The 25872-nt window shown below is 41.8% G+C and overlaps 1 protein-coding gene across 1 annotated transcript in view; it reads left to right on the top strand.

Annotated features, from left to right (window-relative positions):
• Positions 1 to 25872, top strand: part of LOC121295472 (alpha-1,6-mannosylglycoprotein 6-beta-N-acetylglucosaminyltransferase B-like) — a 47263-nt gene that overhangs the window by 14926 nt on the left and 6465 nt on the right. Inside the window, exons 4-12 of the mRNA XM_041220107.1 lie at positions 636 to 745; positions 1484 to 1557; positions 1880 to 2047; positions 2744 to 2908; positions 20606 to 20628; positions 21090 to 21221; positions 23323 to 23456; positions 23930 to 24060; positions 25077 to 25082. Of these exons, the coding sequence (XP_041076041.1) occupies positions 636 to 745; positions 1484 to 1557; positions 1880 to 2047; positions 2744 to 2908; positions 20606 to 20628; positions 21090 to 21221; positions 23323 to 23456; positions 23930 to 24060; positions 25077 to 25082 (943 nt within the window). The remainder of the gene's footprint in view (positions 1 to 635; positions 746 to 1483; positions 1558 to 1879; positions 2048 to 2743; positions 2909 to 20605; positions 20629 to 21089; positions 21222 to 23322; positions 23457 to 23929; positions 24061 to 25076; positions 25083 to 25872) is intronic.

Raw genomic sequence — 25872 nt, 5'->3', positions numbered from 1 at the left:
CGGCATGGATTCGTTGTCCATTGCAAGTGACAGTGATACAGCAGCAACACTGAAAAACAAAGTGGATCTTGCTGTGAGTCTCACATGCTGTCAGCTTGGTAGTGTTAGATGCTACATCAAGGCATTGCAGCGGTAATTGAAGGGCATACTGCAGCTCTGTCACTGCAAGCCTGACCAGGAGAGGCAGGCTGGGGGGCGGGGGGCTGACAGCACTGGAACCACTGCAGAGGTAATTGCTGATCCAGTTACAATGCACATCCTGGCCAAGCTGGAATAGGGCTGCCATCAGGAAGAGCAGCCACTAAACAGCCAGTCCTAAACTCAGAGCTTCCTCTGCTCTCTGTCTCTCAATCTCTTAATCCTCGATAGCTGCTGTAGCTGTGTCTAGTATCGGGGTGCTAGCTGCTGTAGCTGTCTCTAGTATCGGGGTGCTAGCTGCTGTAGCTGTCTCTAGTATCGGGGTGCTAGCTGCTGTAGCTGTCTCTAGTATCGGGGTGCTAGCTGCTGTAACTGTCTCTAGTATCGGGGTGCTAGCTGCTGTAACTGTCTCTAGTATCGGGATGCTAGCTGATGCCTTCACTGTCGCTGCTGCTGTCCAAGCTCCTGACCCCCCACCCCCTCGCTCTGTGTTTCAGGTTCCAGCCGGCCGGTCTGATCGAGCGAATCCAGGCGATTGCGCAGAACGTATCTAACATGGCAGTGAAGGTGGAGCAGATCCTCCAGAACAGCCTGGCTGCAGGCAGAGGTACTGTCCATGGCATTCACAAACCCTCCAGAGCCCCAGACTTATTCAATTCTATTCAAAGCTAATCGCACTTCAAATCTATGTTGATGGCGTGATCTGCACATTCACAACAAGGCAGCCAGACAGGCACATTTCAAACAGCACAGCTGCTGCAACTTTGTAACAAAGGTGTTGATGATTCTCTGGCTCAGTAGACAGACAGTCAGAAGCACATGAAAGAACATTTTAACACTCATTCCTATGTAATTTTTTTTTTTTTCTTTTGGGGGTTGCAATGTGCTGTACAACAAAATGCTGTTTCAAAAACTCTCCTTATTGCCACATAAGATGTTAAAATTGTTATCCAGTACTGATAAATAATTGAAAAGCTTGGGTTAGTCAAACTCTCATGTGTTCAATTAAGATCTACTTGTTGCACAAATAGGCTTTTCTCCACTGGGCCGGCTCACTGCTGTCCCATCACAGCTTTTGCCCCTTTAACAACTCTAGCGAGTGGTACATCCGTGCACGCAGCCACAAAACATACAAATATTACTTTGTGAACCCCATTAATATAATTCCTGGGGTACTTAAAACTGATTCACACACTTTATAGAATTGAGGCGGTATATAAAAAAATACATGCTACTGTACATTATTCCATTTACTGCTGGACTTTACAGTGGTCAGATTGTTCTTGTAAACTCTTTGAGATTCCCTTCCTTCTTCTCAGTCCCCTCACTTCTGTTTGCGTTCCAGTTAGAGATGGAATAGCCAATCGCTGTGAGGCTCCTCAAGATCCCAAATACCCCGAATGCAGCAGCAAACTGGATGTGAGTATCAAGCCTGTGTGTCTCAATATCTGTGCATGCATCTTTCTGCACACCTGACACAGGACAGATTGCCAAAGCAAGGGCTCTCTGTGTCAGGCTTTAACAATACACTGTGCTATTTTACACCTTTGCTTTGCACTATCAGGTAATTACATGGTATGACACAGTAACAACAGTGGAGCACAAATCCCTGAATTAGCAGATCAGTCTTCATTGAGTGTGTTTCAGTGAGTGTGGTTATTACAGAGATCCGCTGGGTTCTGAGTGTGTTTCAGTGAGTGTGGTTATTAAAGAGGTCCCTTGGGTTCTGTGTGTGTTTCAGTGGATGAGAGCCCGCTGGACCTCAGACCCGTGCTATGCTTTTTATGGGGTGGATGGCAGCGAGTGCTCCTTCCTGATCTACCTCAGCGAGGTGGAGTGGTTCTGCCCGCCCCTGCCCTGGAGAAACCACACCACATCGACCACCCCCAAACCCAGGGGCAAGCGGCAGGTGAGGCTGCCTGCGAAGAGAAGCTGGGCCACAGGGACACAAAGACAACAAACTCATTAGAGACTGAAGCTGATATTCCCTTCTAAAGTCATTGAAAAGCATTTAATACTTATACTTAGTTATAATACTTATAATTAGTTTATATTGCCAGGGGGTGTACTCCTGAAGGAGATCATGCATTTCATGGTCACACCACCAGTACAGAGCAGATTTGCCAACCCTTTACTGACTATCATGTACACCGATACCATGCTGGTCTATCAGTCAGCGTTTATCAAACTCCACACTGTAACACCAGAGGACATAGTAGGAAATTAGGTGGTGATAGACTTTACAGAGGTTAAAAGACACTTCATACAGAGAGTGGTGAGGGTATGGAATGGGTTATCTAGCCATGTTGCTCCTTTAAGACCCAGCTTGACAAAGTTTTAAGATCAGCTAACTACTAGGAACCGGACTGGCACAGATGGAATGAATGTCTTGAGATCAGCTAGCTACTAGGAACCGGACTGGCACAGATGGAATGAATGTCTTGAGATCAGCTAGCTACTAGGAACCATATTGGCCCAGATGGAATGAATGTCTTGAGATCAGCTAGCTACTAGCAACCAGACTGGCACAGATGGAATGAATGGCCTCCTCTGTGGTTTGTATGTTTTCTTCTGTGTGTATAAATCCTGTGTGCTTCCTGTGCAGGCTGCTTTCCGCACGGATATCGAGGCCCTGCTGGAGCAGGTGGGCACTGGGAAGGAGTCTCTGATCTTCATGAAGAGGCGGATCAGGAGGCTGGCAGGGCAGTGGGGTCAGGCTGCAAACAGACTGGGGGAGAAACTGAAGAGGAGCTGGAGGGAGAGGAAGAAGGTGAGAGCTTTTATCTGAACTCCTGAACTCTCCTTCTGCCTTTCAGTCAGGGATCTAGGAAGCAGCTGGGAGGTTTTTCCATTCTAGACAGTTCAAGAAACTGTGAGGGTCTCACTGTGTCTTTCTCAATCTGATTGGAGGAGGGCATTAAAAACTACCCTTATTTACTGCGGTTTGCAACACGCATGTTTTAAAAGTCATAATAAGTTTAATCACATTTAAAATGAAAATATTTTTTCCGTATTGAATCAGTATAATAATCTACCCAGTATTATTTAAGAGGTCGATTCTTTTATATGTGCCTCTTACACCATTTGTAATTGAATGGAAATGCATTAAAATGAGTGAGGGCTGTACTGTACGTTGCACTGTGCTTACACCTAGAGCAGCCTGCATGTGCATTGTGCTTACACCTAGAGCAGCCTGTACGTGCACTGTGCTTACACCTAGAGCAGCCTGTATGTGCACTGTGCTTACACCTAGAGCAGCCTGTATGTGCACTGTTCTTACACCTAGAGCGGGCTGTATGTGCACTGTTCTTACACCTAGAGCAGCCTGTACGTGCACTGTGCTTACACCTAGAGCAGCCTGTATGTGCACTGTTCTTACACCTAGAGCAGCCTGTATGTGCACTGTTCTTACACCTAGAGCGGGCTGTATGTGCACTGTTCTTACACCTAGAGCGGGCTGTATGTGTACTGTTCTTACACCTAGAGCGGGCTGTATGTGTACTGTTCTTACACCTAGAGTGGGCTGTATGTGGTTGTGTTTATTAATTGCTCTCGTAAGCATGTAGAGCCCACGGGGCCACTAGCTGGGCAACTCTGATATAATCAACAGCAGCAGTGCACAGCTGTGGGAGAGATTTCAGAGCTTGGGCATAGATGTCAGAAAATAACAGATGGCAGTGCCCAAGCAATGCCCCAATAGCTCAGCTCTTTCATGTATGTGCGTGTTGAAGAGTATTCATTTTTCTATATCATCGAGTTTCACCATCCTGTTTGTGATAAAACTGCAGAGTGTAGATCAGATCAGTACCTTTTTAATAACTTCATCATTTGATAAATTCCATCTGCCAATATATCACAAAAGACTTGGCTTAAAGTTGTAGCTTTCCACCTGAAGCAATCAGATCCCCGTGGCTGTATATAATAACTGGCTGTATCAATGTAGATGGGATAAAATATATACATTCATTTCACTTGAATTCATTTGATTTATTTAAGCAGTCGATTTACCCATTGAGACCGAGGCCTCGTTTATAAGGGGTTCAGTTTTACCCTCCAGCTGTATCTCTCATTCTCTTATTACATCACCTAATGATAATAATGCATTCCAAAGCACTTCATGAAACATCTGCTGTCAAAACAAACATCTGTTCCTCTGTAAAACTGGAACTGAAATGCAACTTAAACAGAGCCCGATTGATATGACAAAAGAAAACAACCGCAAATGTTGTTCTTGACAACCAAATAAATGTTAGCATATTGTACAAAAGAAGTAACAATTCCATTCCATGCATGGGTCCTAAACAACTAAGCAGCTGTGACTTTTAGAATGTCAGCCGACCCCCTTGATTCTGAGACAAGCCTGACGTTCTCAAAGTCAGCATCGTAAGTTCCTGGTTTCTGCTCTCTGGAACCGTATCCCAGTGCTCTAATCCTCCTGATTATTATTAGAAACCAATGAGAAAGCTATTGCACCACACAAGCAAAACACAAATCAATCTGGAATTGAAATATGTCTATAAGGTTTAAAATAGCAATACAGGCACAGTTTACTGGTTTCCAATTGCAATAAAACCTTGATTGCCAGGCATTACGCTGATAGCTGAACTTGCAGCAGTCCAACACCAGACAGTATTGACCCAATCAATTCCACTGAACCCGCTATAGAGACCTCTAATATGTGAAGGGACACTCCTAAGCAACAATATGGTTTAAAGAAGTCTGTTTATTAAATTAGCACAGTATTCATTCTAGTGCTGATCACAATAACCTCACCTGCAGGCTTGTAAACAGTAGTAGAAACTGCTTCCTACACAGCCTGGATTAGGAATAGCTGCAGTGAGTCAGAAATGCAGGCTCTGGGATTAGAATTGAAAATGCTCTAAATCAGTATGGCAGACAGGGAAGGCTCTCAGCTAACAGCCCTACTGTCGCACAGCCACAAAGGCAGCTTTGGAGGAAACTCCTGTGCAAAACGATACATAAAAACGTGTTTTTTTGTTTTTTTTTACCGCGCTTGAACACTGTATCCTTGAGACACTACAAGCTCTGTTATGTTTTCGCGATGTTTTGCGTATCGTTTTGGTTTTGCTTCTGTAATGCAGCCCCTACAGTTTTCCTTACAGTACCCTCTTACATCGTGACACAAAGACAGTCAGACAGTGTATGTGAATAAAGAAGTTACTGTCTGCTCGTTATTCACATTGATGCATGACTTGGGTTCCTCAAGTGAGAAATACCATTCTAACTCAGGGGATTTCAAATGGACGTTCCACAGGAGAAAAAGTCTTGTCTCCTAGCAACGGGCGCAGTATGCTATTGTAGTAAGCTCATTAACTCCTAGTCTCCTGGTCTCCCGTGTACCTTTCAGAGTGCATTGGGGTATAGTCTGATACTGTGGACCCTCTGCTATGCACGCAATGGTTTATATTGAATTTTAATTCATGCATGTTGATTGAGCATCATAAAGGTTTTCGAAGAAACGTGTTTATAAAATCTGACAAACAAACAAAAATATATATATATATATATGCATTGTTAATGGTGTTTATCGCACCTGTTATAACTTATGTCTAGATGCATCATTAATGGTTTCCCTTTTGCTTGGCCTCTCTCTCGTGGAGGATTGTGGGCAGAGAGGTGGAACGCCGGTGCGGTAGGACCGGGAAATTTAAAATTTATTTATCTATATTATTTATTTATTTATTTATTTATTTATTTGTTTGTTTGTTTGTTTGATAGTTACTTAGTTGTTCTTTTTGTGTGTTTGTTTGTTCGTAGGTTAGTGGTGTGTGTGTGTGTTTGTTTGTTTGTTTGTTTGGAGGGTGTTTGGAGATCCCGTTATGGGGTCTCGTTCAGGAGGGCTGGGGGCTCTCACCCGCCGACACGGGGTCCGTTGCCTGCCTGACCCCGGGGTTTCGGTGGAGGAGTGCCTGCTGGCAGTAGGAGAGGTGGTGGGGTTTGAAAATATTATGTCGGCGTCAAGAATGAATAAAGCGCTGGTAATATTTTTAGTGGAGGTGTCTCTGGTACACAAGCTGGTAGAGGAAGGATTTACAGTGAAAGGTGAATTTGTTCAGGTTTCCCCTCTAGTAACCCCGGTTACGAAAGTTATTATTTCTAATGTGCCTCCGTTTTTAAAAAATGAGCAATTAGAAAAGAATTTAGCTCGTTTTGGTAAACTGGTGTCCCCGATTAAGGGAATCCCGCTGGGGTGCAAAAATAACAGTGTTAGGCACGTCATGTCGTTTAGAAGGCAGGCGTTTGTCTTACTAAATGATCCTAACCAAGTCATTAATGTTGCCTGGAATTTTAACGTGGAAGGGATGAATTGTGTAGTTTTCCGAAACGATGAGATGTTTTTACTGTGGAGAACAGGGACACCAGAGAAAAGCCTGCCCGAGAAAGGAGGCTAGAGCGGAGACAGGGCAGGATCAGGGCGATGCTGGCGGGGAGGAAGTCGGGGGTGTTGGGGGTGAGCGGGAGGAAGAGTCGGCTCCCCCAGCGCAGCCGCAGAGCGAGCCCGTGCTGACCGAGGAGGGGGCGATCCAGAAGGAAACCGGAGCAGAACCACCAACACCACGGCCTCGCACAAAGAGACCCAGCCGCAGCCTGTCACTGACGGGTTCGGAGGATAATACCGCTACTACTGAGAATGGTGAAGAATCATTCAAGGTAGTAGCGAAAAAGACACGAATTCAGCGGAAGGCTGCAGAGCTGCCGGATGGCAGAGCGCAGCCAGTGCAGAACTCCGAACCCGTGCAGACAGGGAGACTGCGGGCTCCAGGCGGGGCGTCAGTCCCTCCCAACGCGGAGGAAGAGAGCACAGCGCAGGGTGAGCCGGGCGCGGTGCAAGACTCTCCGCTAGCTGAATCTCAGCCGCCTGAAATAGTGACGGCTGTGGCAGAGACCGGTGTCGAGGAGTCGGAGGGAGCTGCGGAGGAGCGGATTCTCGGGGGCGAGCGAGAGGACAGCGCGGATGAGATGGAGGGGGAGCTCTCTGACTCCTCGCTTATCTCAGACATCCCTGATAGCCAACCCGTCAGTAAGAAAAAGTTATACACGCTTGAGCAGGTAAATGATTTTATGATAGAAACAAAAGGGAAAAGGGGAGTAGAAATAGAGAGTTTTTTCCCTGATCTAAGGTTATTTCTCCACTCCGCTCACGTTATAACAAGGAAAGCCACAATAGAAGAATTTGATCAGCCAAAACGTTATAGATTAAAAAAAATTGTTCAGAAAATTAAAAAGGATCTTAAAAGTGGTTCAAAATCTCTTGTTTAAAAATGGCTGTGTTTTATGAAACTTCTTTTATTACTTGTTTTAGTGTGTTAGTTTTTTTAGCTATGATGGAAAGGTGCGTTTTTATTTCTTTTAATCTAAACGGCTGCAGACAGTCTTTTAAGAGGGCGCAGCTAGTCGGGTTTTTAGAGCAGAAGCAGGCGGGGGTGGTGTTTCTGCAGGAAACGCACTCGGATCAGGAGAATGAGGAGGCGTGGCGAGCGGAGTGGAAGGGGCTGTGCGTGATGAGTCACGGCGCTAGTACTAGTGCAGGAGTAGCCGTGCTTTTTAAACCCAGCCTGGGGGCAGTTTTACTAGATATGGATGAAATCGAGAAAGGGAGGATTTTAAAAGTAAGAGCTAGGCTGGGCAGTACAGTGTATGTTTTTATTAATATTTATGCCCCCAATAGAGGGGGGGAACGAATTTTATTTTTTAAGAAATTAAAGCAAGCTCTTTTTAATATTAATAATAATGATGTGGTGGTAGTAGGAGGAGATTTTAATTGTACTGTTAATTTTAATATTGATAGAAATAATGATGAACCACACCCTCAGTCCTCCAGAGAGTTGGCTGCATTGTTAGAGTCCAGTGACCTGGTTGACATATGGAGATGCCTGCACCCCAGTTCAAGACAATACACCTGGTCTCAGTATCACACAGACTGTGTATATAGAGCAAGACTAGACCGGTTTTATACTTCTAAAAACGATTTAAATAAATTTATCAAAGCAAGAATCATCCCCAGTAGTCTCTCTGACCACCACTGTCTATTAATTACAGTATTAATTCAATCAGAACCCCACAGAGCATCTTACTGGCATTTCAATGTAAAATTATTACAAGATGTAAAATTTAAGCAACAATTCAAACTTTTTTGGATAATTTGGAAAAAAGAAAAAGCACAATATAAAGATTTAAGACAGTGGTGGGACATTGGCAAAATACAAATTAAATGTTTTTGTCAACAATATACTATAAATGCAACCAGGTCACTGAACACAGCCGTGAGAGAACTGGAGTCCAAAATCCTCCTCCTAGAGGAAAGTTTAAATTCAGAATTTAAAGAACAGACCCTGGAGAACCTAAAGGAGCAGAAAATCGCGCTGGGGAGCTTGCTGAAGGAAAGAGTGAAGGGGGCGATTGTGCGTTCCAGATTCATGGAGTTGAGAGACATGGATGCCCCCACTAGTTTCTTCTTCAACCTGGAGAGGAAGAGAGCGGACAGTAGACAGCTGTGTTGTATCAGGACTCCTGGTGGGAAAGAACTGCACACCCGGGAGGAAATCAGCAGAGAGGCGGTGCGTTTTTACAAGGAACTTTATAATAAAGAACTGTGCAACATAGAGGACACTGAGCGGCTGCTCCAGGGGTTACCCAGCCTCAGTGAGAAGGAGCAGATTCAGCTGGACGCACCGCTGACCCACCAGGAGATGACCGCCGCTGTCAAGCAGCTCTCCAGCGGAAAGGTTCCCGGGATCGATGGACTGCCAGCAGAATTTTATAATAATTTCTGGGATATAATGGGGGAGGATTTGCTCCAGGTTCTGAGAGAGAGCCTCAGCCACAAGGAACTGCCTCTTAGCTGCCGTAGGGCAGTGGTTACACTGCTGCCCAAGAAGGGAGACCTATGCCAGCTTAAAAATTGGAGACCTGTGTCAATTTTATGTTCTGATTTAAAGATTTTATCCAAAACAATCGCTAATAGATTAAAAAGTGTTATTGGAACTGTAATACATATGGATCAAACATATTGTATACCGGGTCGCTCTATTTTTGATAACTTGTTTTTTATTCGAGATTTTTTAACTGTAAGTGATATTTGTGATTTTAATGTAGGAATGGTCTCCCTGGATCAAGAGAAGGCTTTCGACAGAGTCGACCACACCTACCTCTTTCATACACTGGAAGCCTTCGGGTTCGGTCCTGGTTTTATTTCTTATATTCGGCTTTTATATTCCAACATTTTTAGTATTTTAAAGATCAACAATGGGCTGAGTCAGCCCTTCCCAGTGTGCAGGGGTATAAGGCAGGGCTGTGCCCTGTCTGGTATGCTGTATTCACTGGTTATAGAGCCCCTGCTGCACCTGCTGAGGGTCAGGCTAGCTGGATGGACAGTGCCCTCCTCGCCCTCCACACCCTCCTCTGCCACAGTGAAGGTGTCTGCCTACGCAGACGATGTGACTGTGTTTGTGAGGGGGGATGCAGATGTCCAAGCGCTGCAGCAGACTCTAAATGAGTTCCAGAGAGCATCTTCTGCCAGAGTAAACTGGGCAAAATGTGACACCTTCCTGTCAGGCAGCTGGGATGAGGGCACCCCTCCTTTCCTGCCTGAGGGGCTGAAATGGAACAGAACAGGTATTAAAGTGTTGGGGGTGCACCTCGGAACAGAAAACTACATGAAAAAGAACTGGGAGGGTTTGTTGGATAGGGTGAGGGGGCGGCTGCAGAGGTGGAAGGGACTGCTGGCTCAACTGTCCTTCAAGGGCCGGGTGCTTGTTATTAATAATCTGGTGGCCTCTAGCTTGTGGCACAAGCTGGTATGCCTGGACCCACCCCAGGGCCTGGTGAAGGAGATCCAGAGAGTGTTGCTGGAGTTCTTTTGGAGCGGGAGACACAGTTTGAGGCCGGCAGTCCTCTACCTCCCTAGTGATGAGGGGGGGCAGGGGCTAGTCAGCATTGCCAGCAGGGTGGCAGCCTTCAGACTGCAGGCGGTTCAGAGACTCCTGTACACTGAGGAGGAGGCTCATTGGAAGAGGCTGGCCTGTTTCCTTCTCAATAGATTTGGGGGGCTGGGGTTAGGAAAACACCTGTTTTTAATTGAGAACACCAGTTTTAGTAAAGCAGGACTTCCTCCTTTTTATCAAAGTATTTTAAAAGCCTGGCAGCTGGTGAGGGTGGAAAGGGATGTGGAGTCCTTGACAGGGCAGGACCTGTTTGAGGAGCCCCTATTTTTTAATCCACTCTTTCCAGTTAAGTTCCTCCAGTCGATGACGCTCTGTGCCAGTTTTTTAAAAGCAGGTGTAACCAGGATGGTCCACCTGTTAAACCTTGAGCTCTCCTGCTGGCTAACTGCCTCCCAGCTAACTGCACAGCTAGGCTGGCACTCAGAGAGGCTTGCAGAAAGACTGATGGGTGAGTTGAGGGGCTGCCTCTCCCCGCGGCTCAAGGCAGTCCTGAGGGAGGAGTTGTCCAGAGGCACAGAGCAGAGACAGCTTTCCTTATTTCCAGGGATGATCGTGTCACCAGCAGTAGGTGAGGAAGGTGAGGGCGGTGGAGAGAATGGAGGGACTTTGCTTAAATTGCAGAATGTGGAGGAAATTATCTTTCACACAATGAATGGAAAACATATATACAAATTGTGTGTTAAAGCCACAGAGTATAGTAGGCTAAGGGGTCTGGTAGACTCTAAGTGGCGAGCTTACTTGGCTGTAGAGGAGGGGCACAGGCCGGTGTGGAGGGTGCTGTACAAGCCGCCTCTCGCCAAGAGAGTGGGGGACCTGCAGTGGAAGATTCTACACTGCATTGTGTCCACAGGCAGGTTTCTCCATAGAGTGGACCCCAGCATCAGTGAGCAGTGCGCTTTTTGCTCAGCAGAGGAAACTCTCTTTCATGCCTACAGTGAGTGTGAGAGGCTGCGGCCACTTTTTAATTTACTGCAGGGAATCCTGAATAATTTAGGGGTCGTTTTTAGTAAGGAGCTTTTTATTTTTGGGGTTCTATACAGTTTTAAAATGAAAAACAGGTGTGTTCTTATTAATTTTTTAATTGGACAGGCAAAATTGGCTATTTTAAAGACAAGGAAAAATCAACTCTCTGGTTCTGGACTGACCAGTTTAGTGGTTCAGTTCAGGGTGCTCGTGGTCAGCCAGATCAGAGTAGAGTTTGAGTATTTTAAACTGGTCAGTAACCTGGAGGACTTTCAGGAGAGGTGGTGTGTGGGAGACGCCTTGTGTGCTGTGAGTGAGGAGGGGGAGCTCCAGTTTTTGTTCTAATTTTATTTAATTTTTGTTTTACAGTGTTTTATTTTGGCTTTTATCTGTTTTCAACAAAGAAAAAAAAAAAAACACTGTTTAATATTGATTTTTTAATGATCCTTTTATTTTGTTTAAAATCTGTTTTTAAGGAGAACACGATATATTTTAGGATTTTTTAAATTTTGCTCAGGCAGTAGGAATCTTAACTTTTGTTGTGTTTTACCTTTATTTGAATTTTAATGGATTTTATTTGGAATATTTAAATAAAGGATCTTAAAAGTCAAAAGTCTCTCTCTCTCTCTCTCTCTCTCTCTCTCTCTCTCTCTCTCCTCTCTCTCTCTCTCTCTCTCTCTCTCTCTCTCTTCTCTCTCTCTCTCTCTCTCTCTCTCTCTCTCTCTCTCTCCCTCTCTCTCTCTCTCTCTCTCTCTCTCTCTCTCTCTCCTCTCTCTCTCTCTCTCTCTCTCTCTCTCTCTCTCTCTCTCTCTCTCTCTCTCTCTCTCTATATATATATATATATATATATATATCATATTAGATGTATAAATGGTATATGCACATATTGCACCCATCTGAACATAAAGTTAATGGCTTGCAAATAGAAGGTTTATGGTGCTTCATTATGAGGCAATAATCAGTAGGTGTGAAACAGAAAGATAGCTAAAGGGAAGGTCAATGAAAATGATCATGTTTAACTTTAAACACTCAGTCCCAAGGTACACAGTGTGGTAATAAACTTGGCTGTAGAATCAGGAATGCTTAAACGAGAGGTAATTACATTCTGCATGTTCCGTGCTGCAACACAAACCAATGTGTATCTCATTTCAATGTTCTTCTACCGCTGTGCAGAGGAATGTGTACATATTAGCAAAGGATCCAGCAAATTCACCACAGGGACCGGTTCAAACGTAGATTGAAAAAAAAACAGCATTATGAAAATGAGCTTTCAGAGATATAAGGAGTGGAATAGAAAAGAAAATGACAATATGTCCTTTATATTTACAGCCCTGCCTGCCTAATAGACAGGAAACAGAATAATACATGCTGCCCATAAACTCCCCTGCCAACCCAGTAATGAGCAGAATCAAATTGTTTCTCCAAACAGTTCTGTTCAATTCGTTCTTAACTGACACGTCGTTATGTAGCCTGACTTGGTGCAAAGTGGCCAAGGGGAATATCTATTTCAATTTCATTTCCTAGAATTATTCTGAGGTGGAATAAAGCTTGAAAAACATACCATGACCATTTCCAGAAAAGTGACATTAAAGATAATAGCCCAGAATAATAATTATACTGCACAAAACAGAGGCTGATGATGAGTGTGGAAAAGCACATTTAACTGTTTCCTACAGTATATTGTGGACTTGCTGTGTTGAACCTGGTTTATCAATGCTTTCTTTTTCTTTGTCTTTACCTGATTAATGTAAACAACTGTAACTGAAGATTGAGAGAAAGCTCTTTAACAAGAGCTCAACAGTGAACAACTGCAAAGTCTTTCAGAAGAGTGCACGTATCACTCAAGCTACTGCCCAGTATCTGTTCTCTTTAACTTTAGGACCATTACCTTTGAGGCTTGGTATGGACCTCATAACAGTGTCTGAGTGCTCTCTGGATATTTCTCCGATATCTTGATAATATCCTGGATGTGTAAGTCAGCAGCAGAAAGAATGTGATCCATCAACACCCAAATTAAAATGCAGACCAACCCACTTTCTTGTCTGATGGATCTCTCCTGTCGTGCAGAAGCACATTTATTCAAGGGGCAAGGGGCTCATTGAGAATGAGGTTCGTTAAAGTTGATTTTAATGTGTCTGACATTTTATATACTGCTAACAAAAATGGCTTGAAGCAATTCAGTCACGCGGCACTGATAGCTGCTATTTGAAACCGAGGGAATCTTACATTGTCTGGAGACGTGAAATAATTAGAGGGGGTAATTGACAGGTGAGTATTCAGCATTTATAGAGACAAGCAGAATTCCTCACACTTTATCATTTTTACTGCATTCTTTTCTTTTCTATTTTTTTTTCTCAAACACAAAGTGTTGCATTAGCTTCAAGCGCTGGCACAATATCCCCTGATATGTTCTCTAACATTCTCACCCGGCTACAAACTGCTGTGGTTTCACACTGTACTGCGGGTGGTTTCCAGTGTAGTAATGTGTTTGAAACTAAATGAAATACAGAGAGGTATTAATTGGCTTAAGGTAACAGAGCCAGCAGTTGATTTGCATAAAGTATAAACACACTTTAATGAGAATTTCAATTAACAAGGGAATGAAGGATTTGCTGCTAATGTGTACACTCCCCAGAAGACAGTGGCAGAGTAGATAATGTTGTGTAATGGGTCTGACTTGGTGTTTTTCCATGCAGGTACAGGTTTGTGCATCAGAAATGGGATATGCATGGATATATGTTCTGTATGCCTGGATATATGTGAGGTATGCATGGATATACGTGGGGTATGCATGGATATATGTGGGTATGCATGGATATATGTGAGGTATGCATTGATATATCTGGGATATGCATGGATATATGTGGAGTATGCATTGATATATGTGGGGTATGCATTGATATATGTGGCTTATGCCTGGATATATGTGGGGTATGCATGAATATATGTGGGGTATGCATTACAAAAGTAATGGTCAAACAAAAAGAAAATTAAACATTGGAGGAAATACACACAATGATTTACTTGCCATGAAGCAATGAGCAAACGTTGATTGCGATTCCCATCATGCGAGATACTCAGTGTCTCGCTAGAGAAGATTTCACAGATCATATTCAGCGGGACTCTGTTTCTCTTTGCCCTTGAAAATAAATTCACACAGAAGGCTCTGAGCTAAATGCTGCTTCACTTCGGGAGCTGGAGCACTCAGGCACTAAATGGAACTTGGGCAGGAAATGGTACTTGCAGCAGGACATATATCAAAAGCAATGCACAGACTTGCATGAGCAACTGAAAACACCAACGATTCCCCAGTGCAGAAATGCTTGAAAGAAAACAAAACAAGTGGAGCAAGGGGATTCTTAATGTGCTTCTGGTGGATCAATTTGCCAGTTGTACAGGCTCATGGCAATTGCTGCCTTGTTGTTTATTTCTTGTATTAGTTAGGGCCAGTTCTTTGTCATCACAATGATCTTCATATGTAGTTTAGGAAGGATTCATATAACAGGTGGTAAATCACAACTAAAGCTGGATTGGTTTCACTGGATAGTCTCTATATCTCTACAGAGCAGGGACAGCATTATTACCTGAGAAGCACCCCTCAAGCTCCACTGATCTTTTGCCTGGGGAGCAGATTCACACCCTGTCCAGTGAATGTACAGATTCTAACCCAGGACTCCAAAGGTGAAAGGCTAGCTGTAGCAGCAAGCCCCTTGCCATTATAGTTTCACTGGATAGTATAATGGAAACGTTACATCTTTGTAAGCCTGCGCCTCTCAGCAAATGTTATTATCAGTTCAGCACCAATTTCCATTGCTCTGTATAAAAAAAACAGCCCCATTGTAGCTCAGCCAGCCTTGAAATGAAGCTGAGCAGGAGATGTGTTGATTCCAGTTATTAATGGGTCTGGCACTTTCACATGCTCTGGCTGCAAACTGTATCTGTTATTAAATTATATATGTCAGCTCCAAACACATAAAAATACCCATGTACCCGTAAAGGAAAGCGAAACAGTGAAACAGCAAACAGCAAGCCCAGCACTGCAGCATTGTTCAAAACCTCCCAGGCTCATGATTGCAATGTGCAAAGCATTGATCATGTCAGTAAACCGATACAAAAACAAAGGTTCCCTCGAACAAGTCAAGCAAGCGTCACACCTCGAGCAACAGCAATAACAAAAGGATATACAGTAGCACTTTTTCAATCCAGCAACCCAAGGCAGGGTGCTGTACATAAGTGCCTCTATAAACACTGTAATCACAATGTAATAACACAGTAATTACATATATGCATATGTAGTTACTATGCAATTACAGAGTTGTTGCACTACCGTTAAAGACATCTAATGCATACTTATACCAACTGTTATGCTAACAATGAGATAACCCTAAATACATGCAAATACAAATACAGGGTTTGCATAAGATTATAGAATTTAAAAAATGGTCAGTTAGAGTAGACTAAGCAGTCTGTAAAAAGTGGAACCAAATAGAGAGCTTTGATATTTAATAGGCAACCAGTGTGCTGTACCTCTCAGAGCCATGAAATCTAATGCATTTACCCACATTACAAATAATTTCTTATATACCCTATGGCAATAAGGATTTGTTGAATAAAAACATAAATAAACACTGAACACAAATGCAAGTCAATTGGATAGTTTACCCACCAAGATGTTTGAACGTTGGACCTGGTTGTTGAGTGTGTTACATTATGTTCTTTTCACATATTTTTATCAAGCTGGATGTTATTCTAGCGGTACTTCCCTCCCCCAGGAGCCCAGCGTCCCAGCAGAGAAGGGGTGAGGCTGCTCTCTAAATAACTGGAGGTTATTCAAGGCTTACACAAACAGAGCTGTTGTTTGTTCTTCTTGTAATATGTTATTAACTTTGTGCTGGAAGAAGATTCTTGAGATGCTTTTTATTTTATTTGTATTCTGCTGGTGTGCGTGGCGGAGAGGGACATGGTATCTTATGCGACGAGTGCAATGAGGCGTTTGCAGTTGCTGCTGTCCAGGGAGCTGTTTCCTATTGGAAAGCCGTGTTTGTGTTCCCGGAGAACACGTCGTGTTGACTCTTCATTGCCAGCCTGCTGCAGAGTGGCTCCTTTATACTATAAAGAACATTGAATAATATCTGTTTGAAGAGACACTCGCGTCAGCTGCCCCACATGGACTCATATCCATGAAATAGGAGCCTTGCAGTCATTGTAGATAGATGACCTTCAATACTGGTTCAAAATGAAGGAAAAAAGTCACTTTTTTGTGGGTAGATAACAATACATTCAATAAAATAGTATAATTTATCAGCACACCTAATTTAGTCCAAAGTAAATAAATGTAACTTGATACAGGGAACTTTGAAAGAACAAATTGAATAAAGGGAAATTAATTCTGTTGTCTAAGACCTAGCAAAAATGAATTGTTTGATATTTAATTTTACAAATTGCTTTTCAGCAATAATGAGCAAGCATAAAACAGTTTAGTCATATTTCCAAAGCTCAGTAGAGATCTTTTTTTGGAATGCTATTGGGAGTGAATTAGTCTGACAGTCTTTACTGCATTGATTCGAGTTATTAAAATAAAGTCAATGTTGTGTTACCAGGAACAATAAAGCTAACGTTTACACCAGTTTCAATGCTGGTTTGTACAGTCAGGGATCCTGTGTGATGTATTATTAAAAGGAAGTCAATGTTGTGTTACCAGGAACAATAAAGCTAACGTTTGCACCGGTTTCAATGCTGGTTCGTACATTCAGATGTATTTTGTTCCAGGACTGTGTGCTGGTTTGTTGAGTTGCACTGCTGCTGGGTAATGCTTTGGTTTAAAGAACCGTTAAACATCATTAATAATATAATCTATAAATATGCTATAAAGATGTTAGATGTGATATTAGGATGTTAACATTATTAATAATAGAGGACCTCATTACAGCTTTATAATCTATGTAATTAAGGTATTGTAAGAATCATTGTACTTTATAACATGATGTGAATGCAACTTTCCCTTTGTAAAATGTATAGATTTAATAATCTTCAACACTTTAGTGAGCATGTGTAGAGATGCTTGATAATAAATGTTTAAACTAAAGTGTGAGGGACTATTTCAATCAAGTCTTTTCTTGGTGATATTTTGGATGTATTCTGCAGGGATTATACTGAAATGCATTGCAATTATGTGCTGTAGGATTATACTGAAATGCATTGTAATTATGTGCGGTAGGATTATACTGAAATGCATTGTAATTATGTGCGGTAGGATTATACTGAAATGCATTGTAATTATGTGCAGTAGGATTATACTGAAATGCATTGTAATTATGTGCAGTAGGATTATACTGAAATGCATTGTAATTATGTGCAGTAGGATTATACTGAAATGCATTGCAATTATGTGTAGTAGGATTATACTGAAATGCATTGCAATTACATGCAGCAGGATTATACTGAAATGCATTGTAATTATGTGTGGTAGGATTATACTGAAATGCATTGTAATTATGTGCAGTAGGATTATACTGAAATGCATTGTAATTATGTGCAGTAGGATTATACTGAAATGCATTGTAATTATGTGCAGTAGGATTATACTGAAATGCATTGCAATTATGTGTAGTAGGATTATACTGAAATGCATTGCAATTATGTGCAGTAGGATTATACTGAAATGCATTGTAATGTGTAATTATGTGCAGTAGGATTATACTTATGTGTAGTAGGATTATACTGAAATGCATTGCAATTACATGCAGCAGGATTATACTGAAATGCATTGTAATTATGTGTGGTAGGATTATACTGAAATGCATTGTAATTATGTGCAGTAGGATTATACTGAAATGCATTGTAATTATGTGTGGTAGGATTATACTGAAATGCATTGTAATTATGTGCAGTAGGATTATACTGAAATGCATTGTAATTATGTGCAGTAGGATTATACTGAAATGCATTGTAATTATGTGCAGTAGGATTATACTGAAATGCATTGTAATTATGTGCAGTAGGCTTACTGTTGGTGATTTCAGTGGTGCTGTTTAACAGAGACCTTAGCTTTGATGTTAGTAGAATCAATACAATGATTTCACTATTGAGGTCTTTAGAGCTGTACTGGTGTATTCAATACAGTGAACTCAGAATCTCAGTGTTTGTAAATTTAGCACAGGGAACTAAATACTGCAGTCTTAGCAAATGCAATACTGTGTTGAGAACACAGTTGTCAGTAAATTGCAAGCACCCAATTCAATGGGGGGAAATTCTGCAGAGGGATTTTAAAGGCAGCAAATCCAATGAGTGACAGAAGTACACAGTGCTGGGATCTTGGTGGGTGAAAGTTAATAGAGAGAACATACTGTAGAGCTGGGATTTTAGAGCATGGTAATTCAATAGAAGCAATACTGTACTGAGGGTTGAAGCCAAGAAATGTAACATTGAAAATGCCATAATAAGTTCTTAGAGACAGAAAATTCAATAGTGGCAGTGGAGTGCTGAGATCACAGGGCTAGTAAATGTAATACCGATAACTCAGTCCAGGGTCTTAGAGTCAGTAAATTCAACACTGAGAACTGTCCATGGGTCTTAAGGTCAATAAATATAACATTGAGACCTCAGTTCAGGTCTTAGAGTCAGCCAATTCAACACTGAGAATTGTCCAGGGTCTTAGGGTCAGCCAAATCAACACTGGACTGTCCAAGGTCTTAGAGTCAACAAATTCAATACTGAGAACTCAGTCCGGGGGTCTTGGAGTTATATTGTTCAATTTTCTCTTAAATAAAAATCATTTCCATATTGCTTATTCAACACAGATGAAGGGGCATTTTCAACACAACTTAATAAAGGAGGGTGTAAAGTCGAGGCCAGTGTTCTGTGTGACGGCTCTTGAGAATCGGTATGTTCTCATTGATTCAGGCCAGTGTTCTGTGTGATGAATCTTGAGAATCGGTATGTTCTCATTAATCTAGTGTTCAGTGTGATGGCTCTTGAGAATCGGTATGTTCTCATTGATTCAGGCCAGTGTTCTGTGTGATGAATCTTGAGAATCGGTATGTTCTCATTAATCTAGTGTTCAGTGTGATGGCTCTTGAGAATCGGTATGTTCTCATTGATTCAGGCCAGTGTTCTGTGTGATGAATCTTGAGAATCGGTATGTTCTCATTAATCTAGTGTTCAGTGTGATGGCTCTTGAGAATCGGTATGTTCTCATTGATTCAGGCCAGTGTTCTGTGTGATGAATCTTGAGAATCGGTATGTTCTCATTGATCTAGTGTTCAGTGTTATGGCTCTTGAGAATCGGTATGTTCTCATTAATCTAGTGTTCAGTGTGATGGCTCTTGAGAATCGGTATGTTCTCATTGATTCAGGCCAGTGTTCTGTGTGATGAATCTTGAGAATCGGTATGTTCTCATTAATCTAGTGTTCAGTGTGATGGCTCTTGAGAATCGGTATGTTCTCATTAATCTAGTGTTCAGTGTGATGGCTCTTGAGAATCGGTATGTTCTCATTGATTCAGGCCAGTGTTCTGTGTGATGAATCTTGAGAATCGGTATGTTCTCATTGATCTAGTGTTCAGTGTGATGGCTCTTGAGAATCGGTATGTTCTCATTGATCCAGGCCAGTGTTCAGTGTTATGGCTCTTGAGAATCGGTATGTTCTCATTAATCTAGTGTTCAGTGTGATGGCTCTTGAGAATCGGTATGTTCTCATTGATCCAGGCCAGTGTTCAGTGTGATGGCTCTTGAGAATGGGTATGTTCTCATTGCTTGAAGTGTAGCCAGGTGGCGCTGTGGAGAGCAAATTCTTCTTTTGGTGTTGAGTCACTGGATGAAATCTTTGGAGTCACTAGGACATTTCCCGTGGGGATGTTAATTAAGGGTGTCCAAATACTTTGGGGGGTTGTGTATTCTGTATTCATGTATTTATTATTTAAGAGATCTCTATATAGAATCATTCTAAAGATGAAACTCCTTTATGTATAAATGTATCAACGTTAACATGACAAAACTTTTGAAAGCAGGTGTTCAGTGGGGCTCTGCAGGGAAGAGAAATCTCTGCATGTTAAAATCAATGAAAGATTAAAACACCTGCTTTGAAGTTAAACACATCAAAGGAAATAGAAACACCAAAAAAAGACAATGGGTCAATCACTGACCATCGTTCTAATGTAAGAAATATTCTGAAGTCAATGTGATGAATCAGGAATGAATCAACATAAGCAATCAACATGCAAGAACTGAGTTAAAGCATGCTGTAGACTATTGATAAATTACAACTCTGAGTTAAAGCATGATGTAGACTATTGATAAATTGTAATGATAAAATATTAAAATACCAGATAGATAAAAACACTTGAACAAAATGTGCAGGAGTAATTTGAATTATGCATGTTCAGCAAACAATGAACTGCATAGTGGAATCCAAATTAAATTAGGATTGCGATGCACTGATCTAGGGTTTTCAAATTCCTCTAGAACAGTTTAATCTCCTCGTCTGTCTGTATGCATGAATAAGAACACCCAGCATTAATTATCACTTCTCTTTTGCTGTAGCAAGTGCCTTTAAGTGTGGTATTGTAAGTTTCTTACTTGGAGCCAAGGAAGCCAATTAGTTAATGAATTGACTGAATAATTTAATTGTTCAAGTTGTTGAATTTACTGATGAAAGATTTCTGAAAGTTTAGCTAGGCTTGTTCATTGCAATGATGGTCAATTGGCTGGTCAATACAAGTGAACCCTTGACTGCTGTATGCCTTATGAGACAGAGAATAAAGCCCTGAGCTGGAGTCATCAGGGTGTGAGCTCACAGTCCTGGTTACCCATGTATCTTTGAGCTCACAGTCCTGGTTACCCATGTGTCTTTGAGTTGGCAGTGCTGGTTACCCATGTGTCTTTGAGTTGGCAGTGCTGGTTACCCATGTGTCTTTGAATTGGCAGTGCTGGTTACCCATGTGTCTTTGAATTGGCAGTGCTGGTTACCCATGTGTCTTTGAGTTGGCAGTGCTGGTTACCCATGTGTCTTTGTTTTGTTTTGCAGTTTTCTGGGTGTGCCACCAGGACGAGGAAGCTGCCCCCTGACTGGACCGTTGCCCTTTGATCTCATCTACACTGATTACCACGGGCTGCAGCAAATGAAACAGCACATGGGCCTGTCCTTGAAGAAGCACAAGTGAGTAGACAGGAGGGTGGATTGAACCCAGCAGCTTGGGAAGGAACTCTCAGTGAACATGTGCCAACACTGGTGCAAGAACACGTCGTCTCCAAGAGCAAATGTCTTTAACTGTAGGATCCGAACTCAAGTGCCGTGTGTCAAAGTGTTAAACTCCTCTGAGCAATATTCATTGCACCTACCCTTAGTTTACCATCATATGCCATGTTTTTAAAATGCTTTACCACACCTCTTCTCAAGCACTAGCATGCCATTCTTATCAAGCACTAGGACTGATGTCTTTAAAATAAATGAGAAATGTGCACAGAACCTCAATATCAGTGTTTAGTGATTCCTCCCTGTCACAGCCATGTGGCAGTTAGAGCAAGTCAGGTGTTCACTTAAGATTATTTTAGTGCTAAGGGCTGGTTTAACTAGTCCAATTGCAGACAGCCTACATATTTTTTTTAACCTGCTGTAATCGTGTTCCACATTTACAGACTGGTACAGACATCATTAAATATTTGGTACTGGAGTAAAAATTTCTGATCATTTTATGTGCTCCTGAAATAGAGCTGTGAAACACTTGAGGAATCATGAATCAGACTCTGTCTGGGGCTGAAGGGCTCAAGTTTAGATTATTCTTGTTAACACTTGTGTTCCCTGAGAACCTCTTTTATAGTTTGAAAGATAAATGAAAATTGCTCCGCAGACTATCTTGTAATTGCCTGCAGCGTCATGTAAAATCTAGTAATGCGTTACAAAGGATCCACACAGTTCTGCCTCGGTGCCATTCATTTATATGTATTTTGTTAATGGCCTCTGAGCTAAAGTGCTTAAATATTGTCTTAATAAAACCCAATATCACAGATTTCAATTCCAGTGTATCCTCTTTAAAAAAGCCAGAGTTGTGAGTGTATAGGAGCTTCAACACTGTTAATTACCTGTATTTATGTTCACATCCACCGAGGTCCATTCATTGTGCTTTCAGAGTTGTATATATTCCATACTTTGATTTCAGCATGAAATGCGCAAGCTGTTTAAAGATGCTGAGTGTAATATAAGGCAGCCCTAAATCAAAACTAACTGACAACAGCTTCAGCTTATTGATCAGCCAGCAATGAATGTAGTTCACTGATAAAGAGGGCAGCAGTGCTGGCTGTGTTATTTGTCAGCTCACATGTCTTCTTTAACCCCTGCACTGCTCAGAGTGCTCTCAGTCCCATATAACTGTCAGCTTTATTCCATCTAAAAAAAATGAGGCCCTGAAGAAGAGATGAGAGAATGGCTCTCGAGAGACAGAATGAATTTAGCAAAGAAGCCATTGTATCTGTAATATTGATTATGTATTGTGTAGCTCTACAGCCCCAGCCAGAAGCTTCCTTCTAATAGAACATACCCTGCTTAAATGTTTCCAGTGATTTGTATTAAAGCACCCATTCCTTTATCAGAAGCAGGTGTAGAGAAAGCACTGATATTGTTAATTATGTAGGAAATGCAATGATATGCTTGAGAGCTGAAAGGGAGTGAAATTGCAAAATAATCAACCAGAATGTTTCAGTCTTATCGTAGTGCAAACATGCATGGAATGAGTTTTCATCAGTTTTCATAGCTCTGTGAATGCTGACTTTGAAAAGACTGAAGCCTTCATTAAGTTCAGGAGGTCTTTTCTGCACAGGCTGTTTTGAGTCGCATGGCAATGTGTTTTACTCCCACGGATGGAAGTGCTGTTGAAATCAAATTGGTTTTTAATATGTTTTTTTGTGTTAAAGTTTTGGTTGAGTTATTGAGTTGTAAACAGGACAAGCAGTTTTTGTGTATTATTATTATTACAACTTTCTGCCTTTAGAAAGTGCCTTTATTGTGGATTTAAATTTCTAAAATTATAACAAATAAAATTGCAGTTCTAACTCTTATATATGGGTTCAATCCTCATTTTGTTTAACAGCACCATGTCGCCCCTTTATTTAACGATACTGAAGTTGAAAACCCAAGCTTTGCCGCTCATTTAAGCAGTCCTTTTAATATCAGATGCTAACCCAAATCAACTGGCTACCTCAGTGCTGCTAGAAAATGTGACTGATTTTGTGATTACATTGCCTCCCTTTATTCTTCCATGGAGGTGCCACATACGAGTCATTGACACGTTTGGAACAGAGCCTGCATACAACCACGAGGAATACGCCATGCTCCACGGATACCGCACCAACTGGGGTTACTGGAACCTCCACTGCAAGCAGTACATGACCATGTTCCGTGAGTACAGCCTGCAAACAAAAATACAAACCAGTGCTTTTATAAATAACAGTGTCGTGGGCAGTCTGGTGACTCTCAGCTTCTGTTAAAAATAACCTGAGCATAAGGACGAGAGCTGCAGGATCTGCCACTCCTGTACTTTGTGCTGAAGAGAGATTGATGCATGCCAGCCGTACAAAGCCAATGAGACTTCACATATTTAAAGTGTGCTAAGCCCATATGTTGCTCAGTGATACATTTTGAGACTCTGGCCCAAAGGTGCAGGAGACTGAGCTTGTGAGGAATGAATTGCGCTCCGAGACGCATTCATGTGTGGACAGTGGAATAGTCTGGGATCTCCAATGCTCTGGCATTGGCAACCTGGAGAATAGAGAGTGCTCAGTGTTACTCAGAGAGCAGGGCTGTGGCTGTGTGTTCATCTCGCTTCTAAGAATAAACAGAAGCACGTTCATGTGTTCTTTCCTCTCCAACAGCTCACACTCCAGATAACTCCTTCATGGGGTTTGTGTCGGAGGAGCTGAACGGGACACAGAAGGAATACATTCAGAGGAACAAAGTGAACAACGTGGCTGTAGTGTATGGGAAGGAGGCCAGCATGTGGAAGGTATGCAGAGAGATGGGTGGGAAGACGTACAGAACTCTGAATGGCAGCAGCTAATTCCACTTGTCTCTGCTGTTGCTTTACCTGCTGCTCTACACTGTTTCAGACACATTTACACTACCCAGAATTACTTTGAGGTAGATTCATAATTAGCTTTGTATTATTTCTGTGCTTTATGCCAATATATCAAACCTCAAGAAACAGACCCAGGAGATCCCTGGCAAAACCGCAAGGTAAAATTCAATGTCATTATTTAAACACAGGTATAATATAATGTATGCATTGCTAAACTGAACTGGCAATGTAGCATAAAATTCCTGCATTAAAAACAAAACAAAAAACGCAATAAACATTAAGGATAATTGCCTTCAATTATTATTAATAAGAGAACTTGTTTAAATGCACAGTGCCTAATGTAACAGAAAGCATGAAGGGCTCTATGTTGGTCAAGGCATGCAGAACACAATGTCTAATACAGTTTCAAAACATGTTAATGTTTCAAATTCATTTTATTACATCACCCACACAAAGTGGGTAACAGTGTAATGTAACAGAGATAATATGAAGTTCCCGTCCTCCTATTTAGGAAGTGCAGATTCTGCACCAAGGGGCTCTCCTTTATTGCACATGAAGCTTTCAGAGCCGTCCTGTAGAGACATTAGCCACTTTGAGTCAAGAGGGTTCAGAAGGGATCATTATGGTTATACCCAGAAGGGAAGGAGAAGGGAAGGGTTATTTCAAGGCTCCACCCTGACCCAGATAAAAGGACCTTCAAAAGAATTACTATTTGATACACACAAAGGTGTGCTATATATATTCCTCCAGATATCCCTCACAGAATTCCTCCGGGCTCTTACAAACCCAGAGCCTTCAGTGAATTATTTTCTGCATTGTGCTGTTGACTGCTATGGAAGTGTAGAAACCTTTTGTCACTTAATTACTTATTTATTTCTGTGTTTATTTATTCATTGTTTTCTTCCTTTGTCTCATCTTCGTTCTTCTCAACCGTCGACACTCAGCTTCAGGTAAGGACATTTTAAACTTCTTATGCTTCTTGCTAACTAGTCTTTGTGTAGCGGTTTTTTTTTTTAAGATGCTACACTAGAATTAACAGTTACAGGTGTGGAGATAACACTGTGCATTATTTAGGCTACAGTTTGTGAGTTAATGATGCACTAACAGAAAAAAATAATAATGAAAACCCCTTCCAAGGCTGGCATACAGAGGTGACTGAAGAAGGAAGGAAATAACAACCTAGTTTTCATTCCCGACCATTCCCTTCCATGTCCTTCTCTGATTTCTAAAATTACTTTGTGTGACAAACCCTTCAGAGCGGCTGAACCCTGCATACCCTCTGATTCGGTATGGTTCCGGTTTTGGCTTTGTGTTAATTGTCAATTATTAGATGAAAATAAGAAGGCACAGATGCAGCTTCTTAAATCGCTCCCTGACTGTGATCCTCACTCCCAGCATTGAAGAAGGATTTTCAACTAGGTAACACGATCTGTGCATTCGTAATGAACCTTCAGGTGTGCTTCAGAAAGATCTGTTTCAGCGGTTTCACATAGTGATGAAATGGCAAACGATTGGGTGCCTGCAGAAGACAGAAGGCAGAGCGCTGTGAAATTACATTAGAATGGATCTCACTCTCTTTGGGGCATCTGCTGTTTTTTACTGGCATATACTGGAGTGTCATTTTGCTTCTTTGTGAGGTTTGATCTTAAAAAGATTTTCAGATAAACACAGTGAGCTGATGAAACACCCGAGGCTTTAGAGTGCATCAGCAGATATCTCTTAGTAATGCACATGGGCAAT

Source organism: Polyodon spathula, chromosome 20 (assembly GCF_017654505.1).
Source record: "Polyodon spathula isolate WHYD16114869_AA chromosome 20, ASM1765450v1, whole genome shotgun sequence".
NCBI lineage: Eukaryota > Metazoa > Chordata > Actinopteri > Acipenseriformes > Polyodontidae > Polyodon > Polyodon spathula.
Note: the sequence above shows the minus strand (reverse complement) of the source record. Positions and strands in the feature narration are given on the sequence as shown.